The 24,456-nt window shown below is 47.1% G+C and overlaps 1 protein-coding gene across 1 annotated transcript in view; it reads left to right on the forward strand.

The window, feature by feature from the left end:
• Positions 1–24,456, forward strand: part of PAXBP1 (PAX3 and PAX7 binding protein 1) — a 1,009,737-nt gene that overhangs the window by 200,093 nt on the left and 785,188 nt on the right. The window contains exon 6 of the mRNA XM_044072024.1: positions 13,862–14,074. Within this exon, the coding sequence (XP_043927959.1) occupies positions 13,862–14,074 (213 nt within the window). The remainder of the gene's footprint in view (positions 1–13,861; positions 14,075–24,456) is intronic.

Here is a 24,456-nt window from a genome sequence, read left to right on the forward strand (position 1 = left end):
GGAATTTTCTTTTGGGGAAACCTTGCATGCTATGAGAGAGCAATTTCAATGGCAGGGCCAGGATTTTTCAGATTCAAGGAAAAGGCTTAAGGACCTTTTTACATTTACCACAGCATAGGCCTTTAGCCATTCCTCCAGTACTAACAGTTGTGGATGATGCATTTAATGATGCTTGTACTGCCCCTGACTCTCTTCCCCCGGCCCCTGCTAAGCCCGACAGATACTACAGGGTCCCGGACACACACTATCACTTGTATAAGGCTCCTGTTGCAGATCCTGAAACTATTTCACAGGGCCCCAAAGCTGTAGCAGCTGCCTCTGCCAAAAACCCCCTCCCCTCTGAAAGAGAATCTAGAGCATTAGAGAGATGGGGTAAAAAAGTTTATACTTCTGCTACTCTTTCGGCTAGGGCCTTAAACTGTCAATTCCACATGATTCAGTATCAGGAATTTTTGTTAGATCAGCTAAATAAAAAACTGTCTCCTCCTGAACCTATAGACCGTAAGTCCCTTCAGGATTTGGTACATAACACTCAGCAGGTCAGTAATCATTCCTTAAAATGCGGCTATGATGCACTGGAGGCTTCCTTTAGATCAGCTATGACTGGTACAGTGATCAGAAGGCATGCATGGTTAAAAGAGCAATCCTTACCAGACCATGTAAAGTCAAAGCTCCTAGATGCTCCCATGGAGAAACAGTTTGTTTGGCTCCCCTGCACAGCAAGTGTTAAAGAAGGTGGAAGAAAAAGCAAAATCTGTCCAAACAGTCAAGGATTTCTTACAGGTCCAGCCGCCGAGGTTTAGTAGAAATTGGCCTTCGAAGAATTGGTCCTTTCCAGACACCTCCAGAGCACAGAGAGGCAGAAATAGGCGCCCAAGAGGCAGAGGTCAATCCAAAGGTGCCTACAGGGGACGTCAGTGGCAGCCTAACAACCAGAGAAGTACTGCCACAGATCCAGCTACTACCACTTCCACAGGACAGTCACAGTGACTTGGCTCTGATACCGCCTACCAGGGAACAACTGGAAGCACCCTTAGGCGGAAAGCTAGCCTTATTTTCAGTAAACTGGCATTACATTACAGGAGACAAATGGATTTTACAGACAATAGACAAAGGCTACAGGTTTCACTTCCATACTCTACCAAGAAAGAGAGGAATGCCAAACCTACCACCAGACCAAAAAACAAACGCTCTAGGACAAATCAACCACTTACTAAGGATGAGAGCTATAGAAAAGGTACCGCCTATGGAACAAGGACAAGGATTTTACTCCAGACCTTTCCTGGTACCAAGAAAAGAAAACCAATGGAGACCTATTCTCGACCTGTCCGCTTTAAACACATTCATCATTATTCCAAAATTCAAAATGCTGACCCTACAGCAACTTCTTCCCATGCTGGGCAAGGAGTCTTGGCTGGTGACTCTAGATCTCAAGGAGGCATACCTGCACGTCCCTATACGACCAGATTGCAGAAGATACCTCAGATTTCTTGCAGGATCAGAGCATTATCAATTCTCAGCATTGCCTTTTGGCTTATCTACTGCGCCCAGGGTATTCACGAAATGCCTGGCATCAGTAATTGCTCATTGCAGGCTTCAGGGAATTCAAATTTATCCATACCTGGACGACTGCCTGATACAAGCGGACAACAAGATCAAATTAAGAAAAGATTTGGAAAAGGTTATTCACCTACTGCAAGCCCTGGGATACACAGTCAACATAAAGTCAAGGCTGGTACCATCCCAAAGGATAACATTCTTGGGTGCAGAACTGGACACATCAAATCAAATGGCATTTCTCACAGCAGAAAAGCAAAAGCAACTACCACTCTATTTCATGGCATTAACAACGCAGAACCAGCTTACAGCAAGGAAAGTCCTGCAAGCCCTGGGTTACATGGCATCCTGCATAATATTGATTCCACATGCCAGACTACATATGAGGAAGTTGCAATGGTACCTAAGGAATTTATGGTCTCAGCACAAGCACAGCCTGGAAACCCAAATTCCAGTAATTCCATGCCTGAAGCAAGAATTCCTGTGGTGGGCTCAGGCCTGTCAGTTGAACAGAGGACTGCCTTTCCACAGCCCTCGCCCAAGCCAGACTATCACCACGGACGCCTCAGACCTCTGTTGGGGGGCACACATGGTGGACAAGTGTATACAAGGCCTATGGACACAAGACCAGCTGAACCTACACATAAATCAAAAAGAGATGCTGGCAGTGAAACAGGCAATTCAGACATTCAGACCGTTTCTTCAACAGGGTCATTTGCTGATAAGGACGGACAACACCACAGTCATGTGGTATATCAACAAACAGGGAGGCACACACTCATATCCTCTATGCCGGATGGCAATGGACCTGTGGAATGTGGCCCTGAACCTCAACATTCAGCTCCAGGCCATATTTGTGCCAGGAAAAGAAAATATACTAGCAGACACCTTAAGCAGAACTACCACGGATGCCCACGAATGGATGCTGCATCCAGACATCTTCAAATCCATTACAAAGAAATGGGGGCTACCAGAAATAGACCTGTTCGCATCCCCCACACAATCACCAATTGAGGAAATTCTGCACAAGGACATACCACCCACTTGCTTGGAAGGTGGACTCCCTATCCTTCAGTTGGGAAAACCTGACAGCATATGCATTCCCACCTCTTCCTTTGATGCACAAAGTGCTACTGAAGATCAAAGAAGATCACCCAAGGATCATCCTGATAGCTCCAGACTGGCCGAGGCAACATTGGTACCCGCTACTGAGGAGTATGTCTCGGGCACACGCATGGCCTCTACCTCTAGTTCCTTTACTGCTAACACAGAACAACTTCAAGATCCTGCATCCAAACTTGAAAACACTGCAGCTAGCTGCTTGGAATATTACATAAAACAAAATAACCCAGATTTATCTCAGAGGGTTAAAGACATTATCCTGGAGGCTCGCAGACCCTCCACAAGGAAGACTTATTCAGCCAAATGGAAAAGATACCTCATTTGGAGTGCAGCAAAGGAGAAAATGTATCATTAGCAAACATAGCTAACATCCTGGAATATTTAGCAGAACTTTTCCACAATGGCCTGTCTTACTCCTCCATTAAGATTCATGCATCAGCAATTTCAGCAGAATACAACATGGATCCTCCAGTCTTCTCTCATCCTCTACTCAGGCAGTTTCTGAGAGGAATTAAAAATGTAAAGCCTCCAAGGAAGCCACCTTTGCCTACATGGGACCTTAACTTTGTGCTAGAAAAGTTAACACTTCCCCCTTTTGAACCAGCAGCAACAGCAGAATTACAGTTCTTATCTTGGAAAACTGCTTTCCTGCTTGCAATCACTTCAGCAAGAAGGGTTTCTGAATTACAGGCATTAATGGCAGTACAGCCCTTCCTTATCTTCCATCAGGATAGAGTGTCCTTGAGAACTAACCCTACTTTTATGCCAAAGGTGGTCTCCAGGGTATCTTTGAACCAAGCAATCCACCTACCAACATTCTTCCCCAACCCACAGAACAGGGGGGAAAGGCTACTACATACCTTGGATGTACACAGGCAATTGTGCTACTATCTGGACAAAACCAAGAACAGTAGAAAAACTGACCAGCTTCTGGTAGCATATGCAACAGGAATGGAAGGAAAAGCAATTTCAAAACAGACAATCTCAAAATGGATAGGAAATTGCATTAGATTCTTTTCATGGAAAGACAACTCCAGAAAACATCAGACCTCACTCCACAAGGGCTACAGCCACTACTACAGCTTTCTTACGAGGAGTGGCTACCAAAGACATTTTAGAGGCTGCTACTTGGAGCTCCGTGCATACATTTACCAAGCATTATAATCTGCCTTTATACTCCAGATCCCGAGCAGGTTTTGCCACTGTTTTGCAAGGGATCTTAGCTACACCATAATCATCTTAGTGCCTCCTCCCCCAGTTTGGCTATGGTATTCTACCCATATGTTAGGACTGCAGATGCATCCTTGAAGGACATAGTACAGTTTTTTACCTACCATAAATGTAGATGTCCGAGAGGTATGCATCTGCAGTCAGGATTACCCACCCTCCTTCCCCTCTGTGGTACTCCTAGGGTATTTGCCCATCTTGTAGCTAGCTGGGGGAATCTATTATGGTGTATTTGTTTGTATATATGTATATACATGTCTATTTTTGTTTGCTCTCTACTGTTTGGAATCATTTGCATTTATCCAAATTTAGCCTTCCTAGAGGGCACCTGGCATCTGGGGCAAGAACACTGAGGAAAATGGCGTCGGCTGATGCCTTTATACCCAATTGACAGCAGCTATGACGTCGGGTGAAGTGCGACATCAGCCGAGGCCAGACCCAGAAGGCAGGACAACCCTTATGTTAGGACTGCAGATGCATACCTCTCGGACATCTACATTTATGGTAGGTACAAAACTGTACTTTTCTCTCGAGGCTAGTGAAAGCCCGGAGGATGATATAGTTGTTTTCTGTGATTCCTCTGCTGCAGCTCTGGATGCTAGTATGGATCCGACCTCTTGCATGTCCTCTGAGGCTTTGATGGAGAACCTCAGCTGATTATGTCTGTTGGGACCTGGGGGATACAGCAAATTCTAGTTTTGGAAGAGATTCCTACTACATTGGTTGAGTGTCGCAAGGGTCCGAACCTTCTAGGGATTTTCAGGCAGATGTTCCTCAGAAGAAAAAAACAAGCATATTTCTGATGCTGTTAAAGATCACCAACATGAATGTCAGGATTTTACCCAGGGAATGTTTAATTCCTTAATGCCCTTAAAGCCTCCTCAAGGAGTTTCTGTACCTTCTCCTCCCTGGTCCTCTACTTAAGAGAACCAGCATGCAGGAGGGTGTATTTGGATTCTGGGGAAGAGTCTTTGGCATATCCTTCTCAAATCCCTTTACCCTTGGATTATGGGTCATAGGAGGAAGATTCTCTTAGTCCAGCCTCTCTTTTAGAAGAACTCTTCTTTGGGTTTACTATTTCTTGTAAGGTGGAGTATTTCAAATGTGACTATTCTTGGGTTTCTGATATTCAAAAGATGTATTATGCGCTCCCCCAGATGGAATCTCCCAAACCCTCTGCTGTGTCTCTGGTCTTTACTGCCCTCTTAGACACCTTTTCAGCGGCCTCGGTTGCCCCTGATTCTCAACCTTCAGCCCCTAAGAAACCTGACAGATTCAACAGGGTGCCTGACGATTGTAAGTTTTTAAGATGCTGATCCTACTGTAGTGTCAGTCTCTTTTGGCAAACCTTCTAAACTTTTGCCATCCACCAGACTGCATTCTTCTGATAGAGGCAGTAGAACCATAGAATGTCTAGGCAAAAAGGTATAAACTGCTGCCACCTTGGCTCTTTAGGGCTATTAATTACCATACTCTCATATGACTAGGTTTGTTTTAGCCCTTCTTTCTGAAGCTTCTCTGACAGTTTCTAACCTCTCTGATTCAGGATGGAAGGTCTCAGCCCTTTCATTAATGGGTTCTGCCTCTCAAGTGGCTTACCCCTCTGTTAAATGTAGCTATGATGCAGCTGATACTCCCTCTAGAGCTGCTGCATTCGGTAATGTTTTGAGACATTACTGTTGGATTTGCCTCCAGCCCTTGCCTGATTATATTAAGGCAGAATTGTTTGATGCTTCTCTTGATAATAAGAACCTTGTTGGTTCCTCTGCTGCTGCTGAGCTTTAAGTTCCTCTTGGATAAAAACAAGACCATGCAGGAATTGAAACATTTTCTCCTGTCCCTAAATTCCAAAGGAATTATTCATCCAAATCTGCTTTTGTACGCAGGCAGGCTTGCCCTCCCAAGCGTAAAAAGGTTTCTAGATGTGTAACCCTTGCTAAGTCTGCTTGGACTCCTACATCTTAGAAGCCTCCTTTTCAAGACAAGCCCGGTTCTGACAGTTTGCTTCCCCTTTTCCTAGGTCAGGTTTCCTTATCCCTTCATCTTCCCGTGTCCCTCTCCAGTTGGTTAAGGGTCACTCAAGACACTTGGGTTTTTATCCATCATCCACCTAGGGATATTTCCTGGTATGAAAATCCCTTCTTCCTTTTCTGGGTATCCCTCAGCCCCCTCTGGAAGTTTCCTTTCTTCCCAGAACTGCTTCAGGGCCTTTTGGCTCAGGGCACCATTCAAGATGTGCCCCCTGTTGAGGATGGGAAAGGGTTTTATTCCAGGATGTGACTGCGTCCTGGGAAGGAAGGCACCTGGAGACCCATTCTGGGCCTTTCTCAGCTCAACAGTTGTCTGAAGGGTTCCTTCCTTTCAGATGCTGACCTTTTAAACCATGTTCCCTCTTTTTCAACCCCAGGCCTTCTTGGTATCCCTGGACCTCGAGGATACCTATCTCCACATCCCCATTCATCCTCTTTTCAGGAAGTTTTAATGTTTCTCTGTTTCTTCCTTGAATTTTCAGTTCTCTGCTTTGTCTTTTAGCACCTCTACTACCCCAGGGGCATTCACCAGATGCCTTGCTCTTGTCCATTGCCTTTTTTCAGGCTGAAGGGGGGGGGGGGTTCATATCTTTCCTTATCTAGACAACCTACTCATTGAGGCTTTGTCCTCCTGAGGCTTTGATTCACCACCTGCGGTTTAGTGTTTGTCTGTTACAAAACCTGGGGTTTACCATAAACTTTCAGAAATTAGTCCTGGTTCCTTCTCAGGATCATGATGTGATGATGTCCTTTTCATTCTTCCTCAGCTTATGGGTTATGGATCCAACCTCTGATCAACTGTGCCGCATGCACCACACTTGGGAATCCAACTCTCGCCTTCATTCTTGCTGGATGGGTTCAGAGCCGATCCTCAGCTCCGATTCGGCCAATACTAAAGCTCGAGAGCTAATTCCAAGCCAAGAGGGCTTCCCCGTCCAAGTCTTCTCGATCTCCTCCTCCCCGGATCCGATCCCCTTGTTTCTCCCCAGGACCCGAGGTGGAGGTGATCCGGTCAATGTCGAGGTCATCGATGCGACACTCCAGGTCTGCCTCAGTGGGCTCGTCGAGGTCCACTTTTAGCATTTCTGATGCGGACATGGACCGGATGATGAGGAGATTCATCCAGGCCCAAATGCAGATGGGAGTGCTCTTGCTCCCCCCCCCCCCCCTCTGGGGGGGAGCTCGACCCCTTTTTTCGCTCCTATAGCTCCTTCTCCGATCCGCATTCCGGGCTCGGAGCCGATCCACTTTGGATCCGGGGATAGGTTGGAACCGACCGTGCTGGGCACGTCGGCTCCGACTTTTCCCTCGAGTTTGTCGGATCCGACTCTCGGAGCCGTGGGCCAAGTTTCAGATCCGAGGGTTCGGTGTGCTTTCGGCTCCATCCCGGTCGGAGCACACTGGTCCTTCGGATCCGTCAGAGAGCGGCTCCCTCTCTGCTTTCATTGCGGTGGAGAGGGCACTGTTGAGTGCTTCCAGGCCTCCGGCTCTCTTCCGCACTCCGTCTCATCTGGTCCTGGCTCCCCTCACCCGGCCCTCGGGGCAGCCTGCCTCAGCGCCTTTAGGAGTTCCAGTGGAACAGGATACACCCCGTGAGGACCTCGGACAGCCCCCCCCCCCCGAGGAGATTCCCCACAAGGCAAAGTGCAAAAGGAGGCACATGGACTCCCCTGAGAGTCTCACAGAAGAAACTGACTTGGATGAAGGGGAAGGCTCCCCTAGATCACCCCCCGAGAATGTCTCCTTTGGAGACATCATGGAAATGCTCAAAATCAGGGGTGGGTGGTCTGCCCCCAAGGCTTCCTCTGACTAGTCCATATTCCTTGAGGCGTTTGAGGCAGGACCATCTACCTCTTGGGTGTCCCCTCCACCCGACCCCCTGGTGGATCTCATATCCTCTAGGGCTTAGAAGGAACCGGACACCGTAGAGCCGATCCCAAGCGTCCAGACAAAATTTTGAGCCCCCCTGCAGAGAGATCACATTGGAGCAGAGGTCCCCCTGTGGATGCCATGTTGGTGGCTGCAGCCACCAAGAAAAAGTTGGCTCAGGAGAGCCCCACGGTTCATCCTCCGAGCAAGGAGTCTCGCGCGATGGACTGTCTTGGGAAGCGGCCTTCAGTTCAGCGACCTTCTCTACGAGGGCCTTGAACTACATGGGGCATGTTATTCGGATGCAGCGGGATCTAATTAAGGAATACGCTGCTTCCCCCCCGGGGTCTATGTCGGAGGGAAACAAGGGTTTGTACTCTTCCCGAATGGCCACCCTCCGCTCTATCTCAAATACCTCTATGCGGCTGTTGTCTCATGCTACAGAGGGAGCCGCTAGAGCAGGCGGAGTTGGGCTTGTCATAAGGAGACAGGCCTGGCTCCGTCACTGTGACTTCTCGGAACCCTTTAAGGCGTCATTCGTGAATGCCCCTTTTGATGGTTCTGCACTGTTTGGCAAAACCATTCGCGACACTCTTGTCCAGAGCGAGAAAGACGGGAAGACCTTGTCTGCCGTCGGAGTCCGCTTCTCTGTGCCCCAGAGGTCCTTTTCCAAGAACCAAAAGGGTCAGAAGATGATGTGTTTCTGAAAATCGCATCAATGTCAGTCTGCTCAGGACAACCAGTCCTCTCGTGGCAGAGGAGGACAGGGAGGACGCCGCCCCAGAGGCAGAGGGGGTCCGAGGAATTTTTGGTCCAGAGAACCTTTCTCTGAGAGGCCCACGCAGAACCCCTGAGGGGTTTCCCAACTGCTCTTTTAGTTAGGGGCTTAGGGGCATTGTACAAGGGCCCTATATAGCTTAGGTGGCTTCGCCACCCCCTTAGAAATAGGGAACATATACCCATTATTTGCTGTTATTTGACTGCCCAGTGACACAAGCTCCTGTCCTCCTGTCTGCCTGGGGTATCCATTGATCAAGATTTCTCTTGAACAAGGCCAGCCAGGTCTTCCTGCTCCTGCCTCACGGATTCGATTTTAAGCATAGAGTCTTTGGGTGATGGATCTATTTGGGTGATGAATCTATCCACTAACTATTAATAGCGAGTGATCGAGCCCCCGTCTGCCGCCTTGTGGCTCTAGCGGATCTAGATTTTTGAGGTGAAGCATTCATCAAATCATCTGACATGGCCTTGTATGTTAGGCAAAGGTCACCTCTGAGCCAAGCAGTGTGTAAGGAATAGAATAGAGCTGGAGTTCTTTCTTCAGCAGCATAGGACAGATGTTTGAGACCCTTTATCCTTTTGGTGAGGAACTTTTGTGGCCTCTCCAGCTGCTGCGTACTATCACATTCTAGTGGACAGGCGTTCCAGGAAGTTCCACTCTGGAGGCAGTCGGGGGGGCGTTTTTCGAAGCACCTGGCAAAATGGGAGTCCATAACAACAGATCGCTGGGTGCTTCGTATTATATCCAGAGGTTACCAAATTCCCTTCATAGTCAACCCCAGAATCAGAAGCCTTCCCGACGTCCCACCCAGTCAAAAGAAGGCGGCCGCTGCAGAAATTCAGCAGCTTCTACAAAAAAGAGCCTTCTACAAAAAAGAGCCATCCAGCCCGTCCCCCCAGATCAAGTCGGATCAGGGTTTTACTCCAGGTTCTTTCTGGTGCCAAAAAAGACGGGGGACTTGAGGTCCATCCTCGACCTCTCTCCTAAACCTGGCGGTACCCAAAGAAAAGTTCAGAATGGTCACGTTGCAATCCGTCCTCCCCTTATTGCGGGAGGATGACTGGATGTGCTCTATAGACCTCAAGGATGCGTACTATCATATTCTAGTGGACAGGCATTCCAGGAAGTTCCTCCGCTTCCGGTTGGGAGCCAGTCACTTTCAATTCAGGGTCCCCCCCTTCGGTCTCACCTCAGCCCCCAGGGTGTTCACCAAGGTCCTAGCGGTAGTAGCGGCCCACCTGAGACTCCAGGGAATTCAGGTCTTTCCATACCTGGACGACTGGCTCCTCACAGCCCCAACAAGGCATCTACTTTGTTCATGCAGGGACTATTTTCTTGGTCTGGCTCCACTATTAGGATTAACCATCAACATGACCAAATCCTCTCTCATCCCTACACAGATGCTGGATTTTATAGGGGCAAGACTGGATTCCAGACAGATGCTTGCGTTCTTGACTCCAGATCTGCTTCGGAACCTGATGTTACACGTGCAGGCCATTCTTCAACTGCAAACTCCTTCGGCGGAATTGATTCTGAGGGCCCTAGGATCTATGGCGGCTGCAATCCCTCTGCTGCCATTGGCCCGGTTGAACATGAGGGTTCTACAGTGGACCCTCTAGGTACAATGGTCCCTGTCTTGCAACCCTCTGTCTCACCCCATTTCCTTAAGCAAGTTTTGCAGAAAATCGCTCCTGTGGTGGCTCCAGTCTCCCAACCTCCACACGGGACGTCCCTTCTCACTACCTCCACCAGTCGACACAGTGACCACGGACGCTTCTCGCTTGGGGGGGGGGGGGACATTTTTCATGCAGGACAGTCCAAGGCACATGGAACGACGTAGAGACCTCTTTGCATATCAACGTCCTAGAGATGAGAGCAGAGCTTTTGACGTTGCAGGCACTACACAACTCTCTTCCAGTAGGGACAATTGCGGTACAGACAGACAACATGTCGGTAGTCTGGTACATCAACAAACAGGGGAGAACCAGTTCTTACCCCCTTTGCCGTGATGCCATGAGAGTGTGGGAGTGGGCGATTTCCACCAACCACTTTCTCATAGCAACGCACATTCCGGGACGGTCCAACATTCTAGCGGACAGGCTTAGTCGTACTATCCTGACTCCTTACGAGTGGTCTCTCAACCACCGAGTCACAGAGCAAGTATTTGCCCGATGGGGCCGACCTTGTTGCGATCTTTTTGCCTCTCCTTCAAACACGAAAAGCAACAATTACTTTGCTTTGATCCCCCCTCCGGGGGAGTCCCCGAGAGACTCTCTAGTTCATGCTTGGCCTCCCAGTCTGCTTTATGCTTACCCTCCTCTTCCCCTGATGTTGAAATTATTACAGAAAGCCAGGCAGCTGAGGAGCAAAATGATCCTCATTGCCCCATTATGGCCTCGCCAGACGTGGTTCCCTTACCTATGGTCTCACCTAGTGTATCCACCATGGATTCTGGATCCGTTTCCGGATCTCATCTCTCATCCTCTCGGTCTTCCGACTCCGAACCTGGTCAACCTCAAGCTGACGGCTTGGTTGCTCCAGTTCCACTCCTCATAAGGACTCCCGGGATCTCATCACCAGTCAAAGCCATTCTTGTAGCAGCTCACAAGCCTTCCACCAGGAAGGTTTATCGGAGTAAGTGGAAACGCTTCACCATTTGGGCAGAACACCGTCGTTTAGACCCTTTTACAGCCCCGATATCATCGATTCTAGATTTTCTAACCTCTCTTTCACCAGGGGGCTAGTTCTTCCACAGTCAAGGTACAACCGGCAGCAATCTCATACTACCATGTGGGCAAGAGTCTGGTCCTCTTATCACTTCCAAACTGTGTAAGACCTTCCTCAAGGGTACCTTCCTCCTTTGGCCTCCAGTTAAAGAGGTGGTACCTCCATGGTATTTATCCTTAGTCTTGCAGGCCTTGACTGGTCCCCCATTCGAACCGGCGGCCACGGTTGATCTCAAATTTCTCTTTTGGAAGACAGCCTTTTTGGTGGCCATAACTTCAGCCAAAAGGGTATCGGAATTGCAAGCCCTTTGTGTCAAACCACCATATCTCTTTTTTCACCCGGATAGGGTTTACCTCAGAATCAACCCGTCCTTTCTACCTAAGGTATCTTCAGAAGCGAACATCAATCAATCCATCAATCTCCCAGTGTTTTTCCCCAACTTTCATAACAAAGGAGAGTACAAACTACATTCCTTGGACGTACACAGGCAGCTACATTTTTATATCCATAGAACTGCTGATCATAGGCAATCCGATCAGTTGTTTTTATCTCCTTTGCCAAAAGTAATTTCGGAAAATCAGTTTCTAAGGTTTCTCTCTCTCAATGGATCTCGAGTTGTATTCTTTTAGCATATCAGAGCTTGGGGAGGCCTGCACCTCAAGGAATCCATGCTCATTCTACTAGGGCCGTTGCCACTTCTGCGGCCTTTCAAGCTAGGGTTCCACTGGATGACATTTGTTCCGCAGCCACTTGGGCTTCATCTCACACCTTTATCAGCCATTATAAAATAGATGTTGTTTCCCAAGGTAGAGCGTCCTTTGGCTCTGCGGTGCTCCGGAATATCCTTCCATGAAGGCCACCCAAGACTTGGGTAGCTGGGGACTCTGTCCCACAGGTTGCTGACAAATGAAGTTCCTACTTCAGATTAAGAAGTTATGTACTCACCATAACGTTCCATCTGAGTAGGTATCTTCATTTGTCTGCAACCATCCCCCCTCCTTCCCCCTGACCGATATGATCGTTCTTGTGTTATTAGCATATGTTCCCATTGGGACACCTTTTATCTGTTGTACTATGGGGCAAACTTGATCTGAGGTCAGGCAGGGGATTATGGGTAAGGGGGAGGAGCTAGGAGCTCGGATCTATGCTATGATAGAAGTTGCCGGCTCGGATCCGAGATCGGATCCGTATCCCACAGGTTGCAGACAAATGAAGATACCTACTCAGATGGAACGTTATGGTGAGTACATAACTTCTTATGATGTTTAGTTTACTTACACAGCTATAGTTTCCTGTCACTTGCAAAAGAAAAGGCGAGAGAACCTATGAGTTTTGGTCTGTTTCTGGAAAGCCAGTGCCAGGGCATGCAAAAGCCCATTTATCTAGAGCTGCAGCAACATTCCTTAGAACTGTGTTTCCAACTCAGTTTAGGAGTTAGCTACTTGTTCTTCAGTTCACACCTTTTTATAGCATGATAACTTTGTGGCTGCAACCTGTGACAGGGTGTGTTTACTTCTGCTGTGCTGCAAGGTTTGCTTTCGTTGTGGACTTTGTCAGGGCCAATCACCCTTTGGTGAAGTGCTCTGAGAGCCATCTGTTAAATAGAGCTGCGAAAGTGAATGGAATGATTAGCATAAAATGGATGTGTTATGAGCATGGAGTAACTGTAGATGTTTGAGTGCATTCATTTTTGCAATCTGTGACCCCCCCCCCTTCCCTTCTCTTACTTTTCAGGCATGCCAGGTTGCAGGGAGTGCCCTTTATTGCCTTGTGCCCAAGTATCCCTGCATAATTCCTTGATGGGAAGATTGAGCCCTTGTTCCTGGCATTCTGGACAAGAGAATAACCCCCTTCTTTTTTGACTTCCACCCATGCTGTGTTGCCTGGGGCAAGCTTCTTGGACAACCAGGTCAAGAAGGTTGTGAAGATGGTTTTCTAGATGTCCCTCGTATATCCATTGGAGCAACCTAGACTATTTGCAGATGCTTCATCCCCTTGACTAGGTCTGCCACTGTATATGACCTGAAACGTCTCCAGTTATGGTATGTTCTTAGTGTAGTTGTAAGTCCTTTTCGTGAGAAGCGTGCCCCGACTGCAGAGTAGCAACAGTAATGGTCTTCCATTAAACTTGTCCCAGTGATGCATCTCACTGCAAAAAAGTCGCACCCTGTCATTGAATAGCATTTGAAAGTAGGAGCATTGTATTGTGATACTATTGTAAGAGTCTCTTTTCTTGAAGAGATACTGCTTCGATAAGTTTCAAATGCCATTATTATACTTGGGTATGAAAAGTTTTAAGACGAGCACTTTGTTTATATTGCACTTCTATCATCATCACTTAAGCCCTATGTAATCTTGGAGTAGACATAGTTTAGAATTGTTGAGCTAAAATGTTGACTGTTCTACTGATATGTTTACTTCAGTTTGTAGTAATTTGTTGGTCGTTTCAGTGAAAAGGCTGCCTTTTTAATATAGTGTCTTAACAGACTCTTGTAAATTAACTGAATTTACATGCTAGATTGCTTTTAGTAATTGCGTATATTTGTAGGTGAAATCCCAGATGCTGCTTTTATTCATGCGGCTAGGAAGAAACGACAGCTGGCTCGTGAACTTGGCGATGTTCCTGTTGATCCGGAAGTTAGCAAAGGGCGTCTTGTACGTGAAGATGAACATGATGCTAGTGACGACGACGATGAAAAGAGGCGAATAGTCTTTTCTGTAAAGGAGAAGTCTCAGCGACAAAAAATAGCAGAGGAAATGGGTTAGTTCTTTTATTAAGTCATGCAGTAATAAAAATTTAATTCAGTGAAAATTTGCATTTAAATTCTGAAGATTTGCAGAAGTATTTTTTTTCTTCTTTTATGCTCACGTTTCTTGTTTACTTTTGCCTTAATAGTAATATTTTGTTTGCCTTCTGAAGTCAGGTTTAAGCAGATTGTGGCAGCATTGCACTGATTTGTAGACCAAAATCACAATATATTGACTCTGTATTTCCCATGCAGATTAGTTTGTAAACCTCTGGTACAACCATGGTGATCGCCTTAATATATTTACTAAGAATGGAAATGTGCAGTGTGTTTTATCTGAAGTCCAGAGTGCTGTTATAATGCCACCCTTCTCTTCTACTAAACCTAAGGGTAATTTTAAAGATTTTTTTGTTTTCTCCCTCAATCTTTTGACAGCTTGATTATCCATTTTAAGGTGGATCCAACCCAGCAGTAATTAGAGTTTCTCCAGTGTTCAAGGTGTTCTCCCATATTTTTATAACCAAGGGCAGTATGTCTTTGGATGTTCTTCTATTCACATGTTGCAGTATTCTGTACTCTTGGGGCTCCTCCTCTTGCTACCCAAACGTCCGGCCAGTCTCCAAAAGTTTGTAGTCACTGCAAGGTGCATGGGATGTTTAACGTGGCTAGACAAGCGTGGGCCATAAAAGTGACAACTGCACACACCAGATGTCAGATCTTCTCTGCCTCCAGTTGAATGTCATCTGTTCCTGCCGTACAAGCCAGCGGATCAAAGTCCTTCAGATAAGTACCCCATTGGGGACCCTTTGCTTTTGTGCCGTTGCATTCTAGTGTTTTGTTCTTGTCATCCAGAAAGGGCAAGTGCAAGTGTGGCCATCAGATTCTCCATAGACACCCACGAGTATTGCCTCTTTTGCTTAGTACTATCCCATGACCACAAGGCCAGCCCCCCCATTTGCCAGGCCTTCGTCTTGAAAACTCTGCGAAGCAGACTGCAAACCCTCAGTATATACTTAGAGAATCCACAGCTTAAACGGTTAGTACTGGGTTTGGTGTGGCCATCCAATCTGCCCGCTGAGCCACCCAAGAAAATAGCTAAGTGCCTCTGGCCTGATACCATAGCTGCCCCTCCGTCTCCTGATGTTCATCCTGTGCTCATTGGCCTGGAGGAATGATCAGTTCCCAACGATTCGGGTATAGCGGGTGTCCGTTTGGAAGCTGCAGAACCTGTGAGGAAGACACATCCTTGGAGGCCTTGCAGATGTCTGCTTCCAATGCTGAGGGGGAAACCCAGGCTTTCATTGGCCAACCAGACGGATCCCTTCCATACCTCGCTGCTGTCCATCCATAGGCCTTTTCCGGCCCAGACGCTAGCTAGGCCTTCGTTAAAGAAAAGAGGAAGCATACCTCACCTAGTGTTTAAAGCCAACCAGATTGGCAGGCTTTCGCACAAAGCCTGTTCAATGCATTCATGGCCCTTAAGCCTACTACTTCTGTAGCCTGTCCAGTCCCTCCTCATGTGTTGAGTCCTAGGTTCCAAGCATTAAACTCCTGTCAGGTGGAGGAGGAGGAGGAAGAATCTTCTGAGTCCTCTTCAGGGGAATCTCTCTCCCCTCTTGGCTGTGCCTTCCCAGAGGGAGCGTCTGCGGACGCAGAATCCCCAGCCGAAGATCTCAGCTTTTGGTGAGACCATTGCTAAGATGAGGGAGCAGTTTAAGTGGGAGTCATCAGAGATAGCAAAGGTACAAAAAACATACTGTGAACATCTCCAGATGGATTCCCCTGCTCTGTCATCTATTCCTCCATTACTGCCTGCATTCTTAGATGCTTTCAATGGAGCTTCCTTGAACCCAGACCCTCAGCCCCCTGCTTTTCCCGTAGGCCTTATAAGTTCTGCAAAGGGTCAGAGACTGCTAAATTTCTAGTTAAATGCCCTGCAGTGGACCCAGGCCGTATCTCAGTCTCTGCTGATAAAGCTTTTTTCCCTCCTTCCTACAGACAAAGATAGCAAGGTAATGGAACATCTGGGCAAAAAGGTCTACTCATTGTCTACCTTGGCCTTCAGGGTGGTCAGTTATCGACCCATATGCCCAGATATGCCTTGGCTCTTCTAGAAAAAGTAACCAAACAGTTGTCTGATATTCCTGATTCCCCGGCCAAAGCTGAAATGTCCAGCGTCCTATCACCGACCTCCCAGATCACCAGACACACTATTAGGTGCAGCTATGATGCTGCTTAGGCTTCAGCAAAGTCTGCTACATCAGCTTCTGTTCTCGGGAGGTATTTGTGGCTAAGACTCCAGCCACTACCTGATGATGTCCGGGCAAAGCTTCTTGATGCACCTTCAGTTAACACTGCTCTGTTTGGCTCCATGACAGCATTTTCATTTAAGACTTTACAATAAAAGGGGAAGGAACTTCAAGACCTTCAAACATGTTTGTCTGATATATCCCCAAGTTTCATAGGAACTACCCGCCCAAGACGCAGTTTATTAGGAAGCACTCTGCTCCCACTACCACTTCCAGGTCTAGGAAATCTGGCAGGAAGCAATCCACCCCTGCCAGACCTACACAACCCCCAGTTCAAAAGTTTCAGTTTCAAGACAGGGCAGGTAGCCTGTGGACTCCCTGCCATTCTTGAAGCCCCCCCCCCCCCCCCGAAACACTGTCAGTAAGGCTGTGTCTCACTGACACATCACTACAGACAGGTGGGTTCTGCCCATGAATATAACATGGGCATTTTATGGCTTGGATCACTACTCCTTCCGGGAATGGTATTCCTCATCCCACCCCCACCCCCAAAGAGCAGCTCCCCATCTTTCCATCTGTTTTGGGCAACCTGAAGGCCCAAGGCACCATCCAGCCTTTTCCACTGACAGAAAGAGGAAAAGTCTTTTATTCCAGGCTCTTTCTAGTCCCAAGAAAAGATGGACCCTGGAGACCAATCCTGGACCTCTCTCACCTAAACCTTTTCCTACTAGTGGACACCTTCAGGATGCTCATCTTCCAAACTCTGTTCCCTCTGATACTGCCCAAGGGATTCATGTCCACCTTGGACATCAAGGATGCCTACCTTCGTATACCCATAAGGCCCAGTTTCAGGAGATACCTTTGGTTCTGTGTGGCCTCTTGTCATTATCAATTCTCAGCCTTGCTCTAAGGTCTTTCTACAGCAACAAGGGTCTTTATTATGTGCCTGGCACCAGTAATTGCCTTCTGCAGGACTTAATGCATCCAGATTTTCCCCTTTCTAGACCGTCTAATTATCCATGCGGATTGCAGAGAAACCCTCCAGTTCCACCTGCAGGCAACCCTGTCGCTTGTGCAGGCTCCGGGTTTCCAGATCTACTACCCCAAGTCCAACCTGACCCCACCCAGGACCTAGAGTTCCTAGAATGCAAGATTCGGACAGATGTCATGAAGGCATTCCTAACCACCCAGAAGGTGGAAGATGTAATAAAGTTACCTACTCCATGTTCTTCAGACCAAAGAAATGACCGCCAGGCAGTACCTCAAACTCCTGGGCGACATGGATTCCACTATACCAATGATACCATTGGGAAGGCTTCACATGAGGAAGCTTCAGTGGTACCCAAGATCCAATTGGACTCAACACTCTCATCCTGTGGAGTACAAAATTCCTATTCTGCCCTATCTCAAGAAAGAGATTCTTTGGTGGTTGAATCAGATGAACATCAATCCACACCTTCCCCTTCAACACCCCTGCAAATGCAGGAAATGTACACAGACACCTCAGACCAGGGGTGGGGAGCAACCTTGGGCCCCCTAAAATCACAAGGGCCCCTGGCCAGACATAAAAAATGGAGCACATCAATGTAAGAGAGATGAGAGTAATTCTTCTGGCCCTAAAAGCCTTCCAGCCCAGACTCAAACAGGGCTCACTAAAACTATTCATAGACAATATTACAGTTCTGTGTTATGGGGGGGGGACAAAATCTTACTTGCTATGCAGACTAGCTCTCTTAGTATAGGAACTAGCCACGAATCAGGAGTAACACTTCCGTTCAGGCTGTTTACATCCCTTCAGAACAGAACTCTCAGGCAGACACCATAAGCAGGTTCATGTCACAGTCCCACAAATGGATGCTCCATAGGGATGTTTTCCTGGATCTAGTCCACAAATGGAATGCACCTCAAGTAGACTTGTTTGCCTCTCCCCATGAACAGACAACTTCCTTCCTTCCTTCTGTACCAAGCTGCCCAACCCCTAGTGAGGGTAATGTACACTTTTTCAATTTCTTGGAAGGGGATGTTTCTCTATGCATTCTCCCCTTCCCTCTCATTCAGAAAGTCCTACTGAAGATTCAGCAGGACAGACCAAAAATCTTGTTGGTGACCCCCTTTTGGCCAAGACAGCAATGGTTCCCCCTCCTTCTGCATTTAGCCAAGGGCAGTCGCCACCATTTACTCCACAAAGTGGACCTTTTCACACAGGACAAGGGATTTCTAATCACCCACATTGGCAATCCCTACAACTCACCCTGTGGGTGATAAAATTCTGATCCTTTGAAGACACCTATACAATGAAGATGTGCTCTGTCCTGCAGGAGGCCAGGAAACCTAATACAAGGAGATGTTATGTAGTCATTAGGAAAAGATTCTCCATATGGAGTCTTCAGAGACAGTTGGACCCTTTCCAGAGCGATGTTCCCTTTGTACCATCATACCTGTGTGAACTCTTACAGACAGGATTAGCATACTCCTCCATCAAGGCTCACCTGTCTGCCTCTGGAACCTTCTCTGGCTTCCAGGTTACCAGCAAAGTTGTTCTTAAAAGGAGTGCTGCACCTCCTGCCCTCCAGTTCTGAGGTCTGGTGTGTGCAGACATCACTTTTATGGCCACTTCAGACGTCCCATGCACCTTGCAGTGACTAAAAACTTTTGGTGACTGGCCGGACGTTCGGGTAGCAAGAGGAGGAGACCCAAGGGTGCAGAATACTGCAACATGGAAGAAAAGGACATCTATGGTTATGGTAAGATTTTAAACAGCTATATTGAAGTTGTTGGTGCCCCATCCATGAACAGAGACATCAAAGGTAGCCAATACACCAAGCTCAAAACCAAGATTCCAAGAAATTGGATTTCTGCCATCTTTCCTAAACTTGAGCTGGGTGAGCGCCCTTCTGCCTCCTCACTGGACTTTGAGATTGACATAGGAATTTATGTTCTTACAGGAACATGCATCCTTTCACAAGTCAGCCATAATGGGAATTCTCCTAGCCACAAAATGGAAGAGAAATATCTCCCACTGAGGTGGGCAAACTGGCTTACACAGAGCAGGTGTCCTCACCATTTTTGTGTGTGTGTCAGACACTGAGGGCAGCTTTATCCTATTTCCCACCAGAGGATTTCTCATTTGAGCACACCCTGAGTAGAATGAAGGATTTAATGTAGGAATGTAGTCATTACTGGATGCCCAGAAAAGTTAGAGAGAACTTCAGAGATCAGCAGACCTGATATCCTTTGCTTTTCTTCCAGTTATTAAGGCCTTGGAGGATGCATTCACTGGCAGGTTACTGGAACTGGATTTTCAGATGCCTTGTCCCAGGAAGCCTGACTGCTTTTGTCTAGTCATGGATTCCTTTAAACATATGTTAAAGGGTTCATGCACTCCTTTAGGTATATGCACAAGAATCCAACTGCTGATCCAGGTATGGTGCCTGTGGACAGCAATCAGTCTTGTGCGTCTCCATTCAAGAATGTCATCCCTGCTGCCAGGAAAAGTAAAATATTTTCATCAGTTGGGAAGGTGCATATCTCTGCCACCCTGTCTTTTCAGGGCTGTGAATTGCTCTAATACTAAAGGGACACTCCTCTTCTAAGGCGAAAGGGGGGGGGGGGAGTCAGATGACAGTTCTCAAAGATAAAATGCTTGGGGTCAAACTTCTTACAGCAGTCCTCAGAAATAAAATGCTTTGGGTCAAACTTCTTACAGCTTGGCAAACGCACTGTCAGTTGTGTCTTATGTGCTTTGGATGCATCATGCTGGGTGGAGGATATGCTGCTGGTTATGCACATGTTTAGCAGAAGACACAGACCCTGCTAGTGCATGTGAAGACTCTTATCTGCTTAATGACCCATTAAACAAGGAGCTGCAGTTTGGTACCTAGTCTGAGAAGTGCTTAAGAAGCTGGAGGAAGAAAAGAAGACTCTGCAGTCAGTGAAATGGCATGTCACCCCCCACCCCACCTACTATTTATTACTAGAAATTAACCAACTAAAGAGTAGCCCCTACAGCAGGGGGGGGGTAAAGGGAAGCAGCTGAAGGAAAATGAAGGCCATTTCAGAAGAAAATTGCAAGCTGATCAAAAGCCTCTGGGCTGATGCACCTCAAGGGAGCAACTGTGACTTGACTGATTTCCTGTCTTCCAACCCCAAATCCATTCCTTTCCTTCCCAAAAAAATAAAGGCTCCTTGGGGACTGTTTGTGAGATAGTGGTGAGCTCACCCAAGGTACATAGGTTCTCAGAATTTGCTGTTTCTAAACAGAAATTTCAATTCCATCTACAACAGAATGTGTTTGCAGGTAGAGAATACCTCCGGATTGTGGTTTACATGCAGTCCTTAAACCTGATTGTCCCACTGATCAAAGCTTCACATGAGAAAGCTGCAGTGGTATCTGTTGAGAAAATGGTATTAGTGCCCTTTCCATGTAGTGTCATATTCCTTTAATGTCTTGTAAAATGAAAGAGCTGTTATGCTTGATTTCAGCAGCAGAATCTTTACCAGGTACACTTTAACCAGGTCTGGACACTCTGAGATTGCAGGGGGGGGGGGGGGGGGCTACACTCAGGGAAACAGACTTTATGGTACCTGAAAAAAAAAAACAGCCATAATCATCAGAGAAGTGACTGCTGTACTTTGCTGTAAAAGATTAAAAGACATGTATTGCATCCAGTGATCCTGGATATCATCACATACAGCACAATAGTCACGTGATCCCCTCAGCAAGTGGGGTATCCCCACTTACCTTTTGTGCAGGCTGGTCCTGGAAGCCTGATATTTGCCTCATGAATCAAGTAAGACCCCTAAGGACATCTTGTATTCCATCCCAGGAGAATTTGCCGATCAGGTGAATAAAAGCAAGCCCTCACAAATGAATGTTGAAGAGAGATGAATTTCTGGACTTGGTCCACTTGTGGTGTGCACCCAGAAAAGACCCTTTTATGTTTTTGCTTCTTAAGACAAAACTTAAACGTTTTCAACAGTACACCTAGCCCAGAGTTCTGGACAGCAGATAACTTCTTGGTCAATTGGCTAGGACTCTTTCTTTACACCTATCCTACTCTGGGTAATACAGGAGGTACAGGAAGGGAAACCACAAGTGTCTTTTTTTTTTTTTTTAAACCAAGGCTACATTAGTTTACTCTCCTACTGAGCATGCATAGGATGGAGATTGTACCAGTGCCTTAGTGTGTGGACCTCTTATCTCAGAGCAAGATATTCACTCATCCACCCCATCCTGAAGACCTTAAGGCTGACTGGTCTGGTTGATCAGCACTGTTCCCCCATAGGCACATATTTGGTTTTCTGGCCTTTTAACAACCGTAAGTTATCGGAAAGTTATACCTAATGAAACAGAAAACATTCCCCCTTTGACAGAGGCCATGGACCCACACCTCTATGCAAGGTCCATGGTACTCCGGGTACTGTCAGACCTTTACAGATCAGACTTATCATACTTGTTGAAAATGTAAATCTGGACAATTTTCATTCTGTCCTCAGCTCTTGGGTTTGGATCTGGTCATCTGATCTGACTTGGCTGTTATATTAGCTCATGGCCACCAAAAAGCTCTCAAGCTCCCCCCTTACCCATAATGCACCAACCCCTAACATAACTCAGATCTCAATGTCCTTCAAGGATGCATTTTCAGTCCTTACATATGGGTTGTCCTGCCTCAGGCAGCCCCTCGGTCGGCCGGATTCCAAAGTCTGGGTCCGGCGTTGGCTGATGTCGCCTCCATCCCGACGTCAGAGCGCCTGGGATATAAAAGCATCAGCTGACGCCATTTTCCTCAGTCTTTCTTGCCACGCAGTGCCCGAAGCAGAAGCAGTTCGCAAGTGCCGGTCGGCCAGCTCCTAAGATTTCAGCTAACCGAAGACTTCAAAAAGCTAAGTACCTCGTTGGGGACTCTTTCTTGCCTCAGCCGATGTCAGATCAAACGGTTAAAGTTAATAATTGTTTATCTTGTGGGAAACAAATACCTCATAAGGATTTCCACTCTTACTGCCTACCCTGCCTAGGCCCAGACCACGACGTCTCGGCCTGTGCAGCCTGTGCCTCTTTCAATAGACGCACTCTTAGGCATCAGGCGGAGTTCGCAGAGGAATTTTCTGGGGGAAAATACTGTTACACTATACCGTCGGAGCTTCCGACTCCTCATTTACCCAAAAAACGGAAGGACAAGGACTGACACACGCGGTCCGTGGTTTCGGCCAAAACCACGCCCAGGCCTACTGCGAGTGTTTCGGTCTCTGCCGAAACCGAATCCTCGGTGCTTCCGACCGACGAAACCGCACAACCGACAGTCTCGGCCCCGGAGGCCACCTCTGAGTCTACTGAAACCGGTGCTCTGGTAATATCTGACACAATTTCTCTAGATAACACTACTCCAGCACGTGGGGCAGCCAGGCCTCCTGTATCCATGTCAATTAAGGCATTTACACGTGCTAAAGCTGCTAAACAGCCAAAATCTCTCCCTCCCAAGACTATTCCTCAGGGATCCACTACCGGTTCACAGATTCTAAGTTTAGCTGAGGACCTTATTTCCCTAATTAGGGGCTCTCAGCCACATCCGGACAGGGGCTATCAACCTCCTCAAGACAAAAGGCCCAGGGTTGAGCAGACAGATCCCCAGACTTCTGATGAGGCCTCAGATGACTCTGCCCTTTCAGACTACCAGGAGGAGGCCTTTACGGCCTACGAGGATTCTGATGCAGAGGAATCTATTCCCTCAGCCTTCCCTCCTGAAGAGTTGTCCTTTGGGGAGACCCTCCACTCCATGAGAGAGCATTTCAAATGGCAGGACCAGGAATTCTCTGACTCCAGGAAAAGATTAAGAACTTTTTTGTGTTTACCTCACATAGATCTTTGGCTATTCCTCCGGTTTTAAATGTCATTGATGATGTGTACTCTGAGTCTAGTATTTCCCCCGACTCCCTTCCTCCGGCTCCTGTCAAACCCGATAGGTACTACAGGGTCCCGGACTCGCATCTTTTCCTTTACAAGGGCCATTCTGCTGACCCAGAAACTATTTCCCAGGGCCCTAAAGGGGTTGCAACCACCACTACTAAAAACCCACTCCCTTCTGAAAGGAAGTCCAGGGCTTTAGAGAGATGGGGTAAAAAGGTGTATACTACTTCCACTCTTTCTATGAGGGCTTTAAATTGTCAATTTCATATGATACAGTACCAAGAGTGTTAGATGAACCCCTAGATCGCAAGGCACTTCAGGATCTGGTACATAACTCCCAACAGGTTAGCAACCATTTCTTGCAGTGTGGTTATGATGCATTGCAAGCTTCATGTAGGTCAGCTATGACAGGTGCAGTCATACGTAGACATGCTTGGCTGAAGGAACAAACACTGCCAGATCATGTTAAAGCAAAGCTTCTGGATGCTCCGCTGGAAAAACAAAAGTTATTTGGCTCCACGGCTCAAGAGGTCTTAAAGAAATTTGAGGAAAAGGCTAAATCAGTACAAACAGTCAAAGATTTCCTACAGGTCTAGGAACCAAGATTCAGCAGAAATTGGCCTTCTAAGTATTGGTCCTTTCCGGACACGGACAGATTTCAAAGAGGCAGAAAAAGGCGTGCCAGAGGTAGAGGGCAAGCTCGAGGCTCCTACAGAGAACGTCAATGGCAGCCTCCAAACCAGAGAGGTACTGCAGGACCTACAACTACTACACAAGGACCATCTCAATGACTTGGCTATGACCCCGCCAACCAGGGCTCAATTGGAAGCACCTTTGGGCGGAAAGCTATCTTTATTCTCAAAAAATTGGCACAGTATTACAAAGGACAAATGGATACTGCAAATAATAGACAAAGGATACAGATTCCATTTTCATACATTACCAAAAAGATAAGGCATGCCAAACCTGCCACCAAACCAAAGGGCAGAGGCTTTCAAACAAATTTCCAAGCTACTTCAAATGAGGGCAATAGAAAGGGTTCCTCTCTCAGAACAAGGCCAAGGATTTTATTCCAGACTATTCCTGGTTCCAAGAAAAGAAAAGCAATGGAGACCAATACTGGACTTGTCTGCACTGAATACTTACCTCATCGTGCCAAAATTCAAGATGCTGACATTACAGCAACTCCTTCCCATGCTGGGCAAGGGGTCCTGGCTGGTAACTCTAGACCTCAAGGAGGCAT

Source organism: Protopterus annectens, chromosome 5.part0, assembly GCF_019279795.1.
Source record: "Protopterus annectens isolate FY-2018-M chromosome 5.part0, PAN1.0, whole genome shotgun sequence".
Classification (NCBI taxonomy): domain Eukaryota; kingdom Metazoa; phylum Chordata; order Ceratodontiformes; family Protopteridae; genus Protopterus; species Protopterus annectens.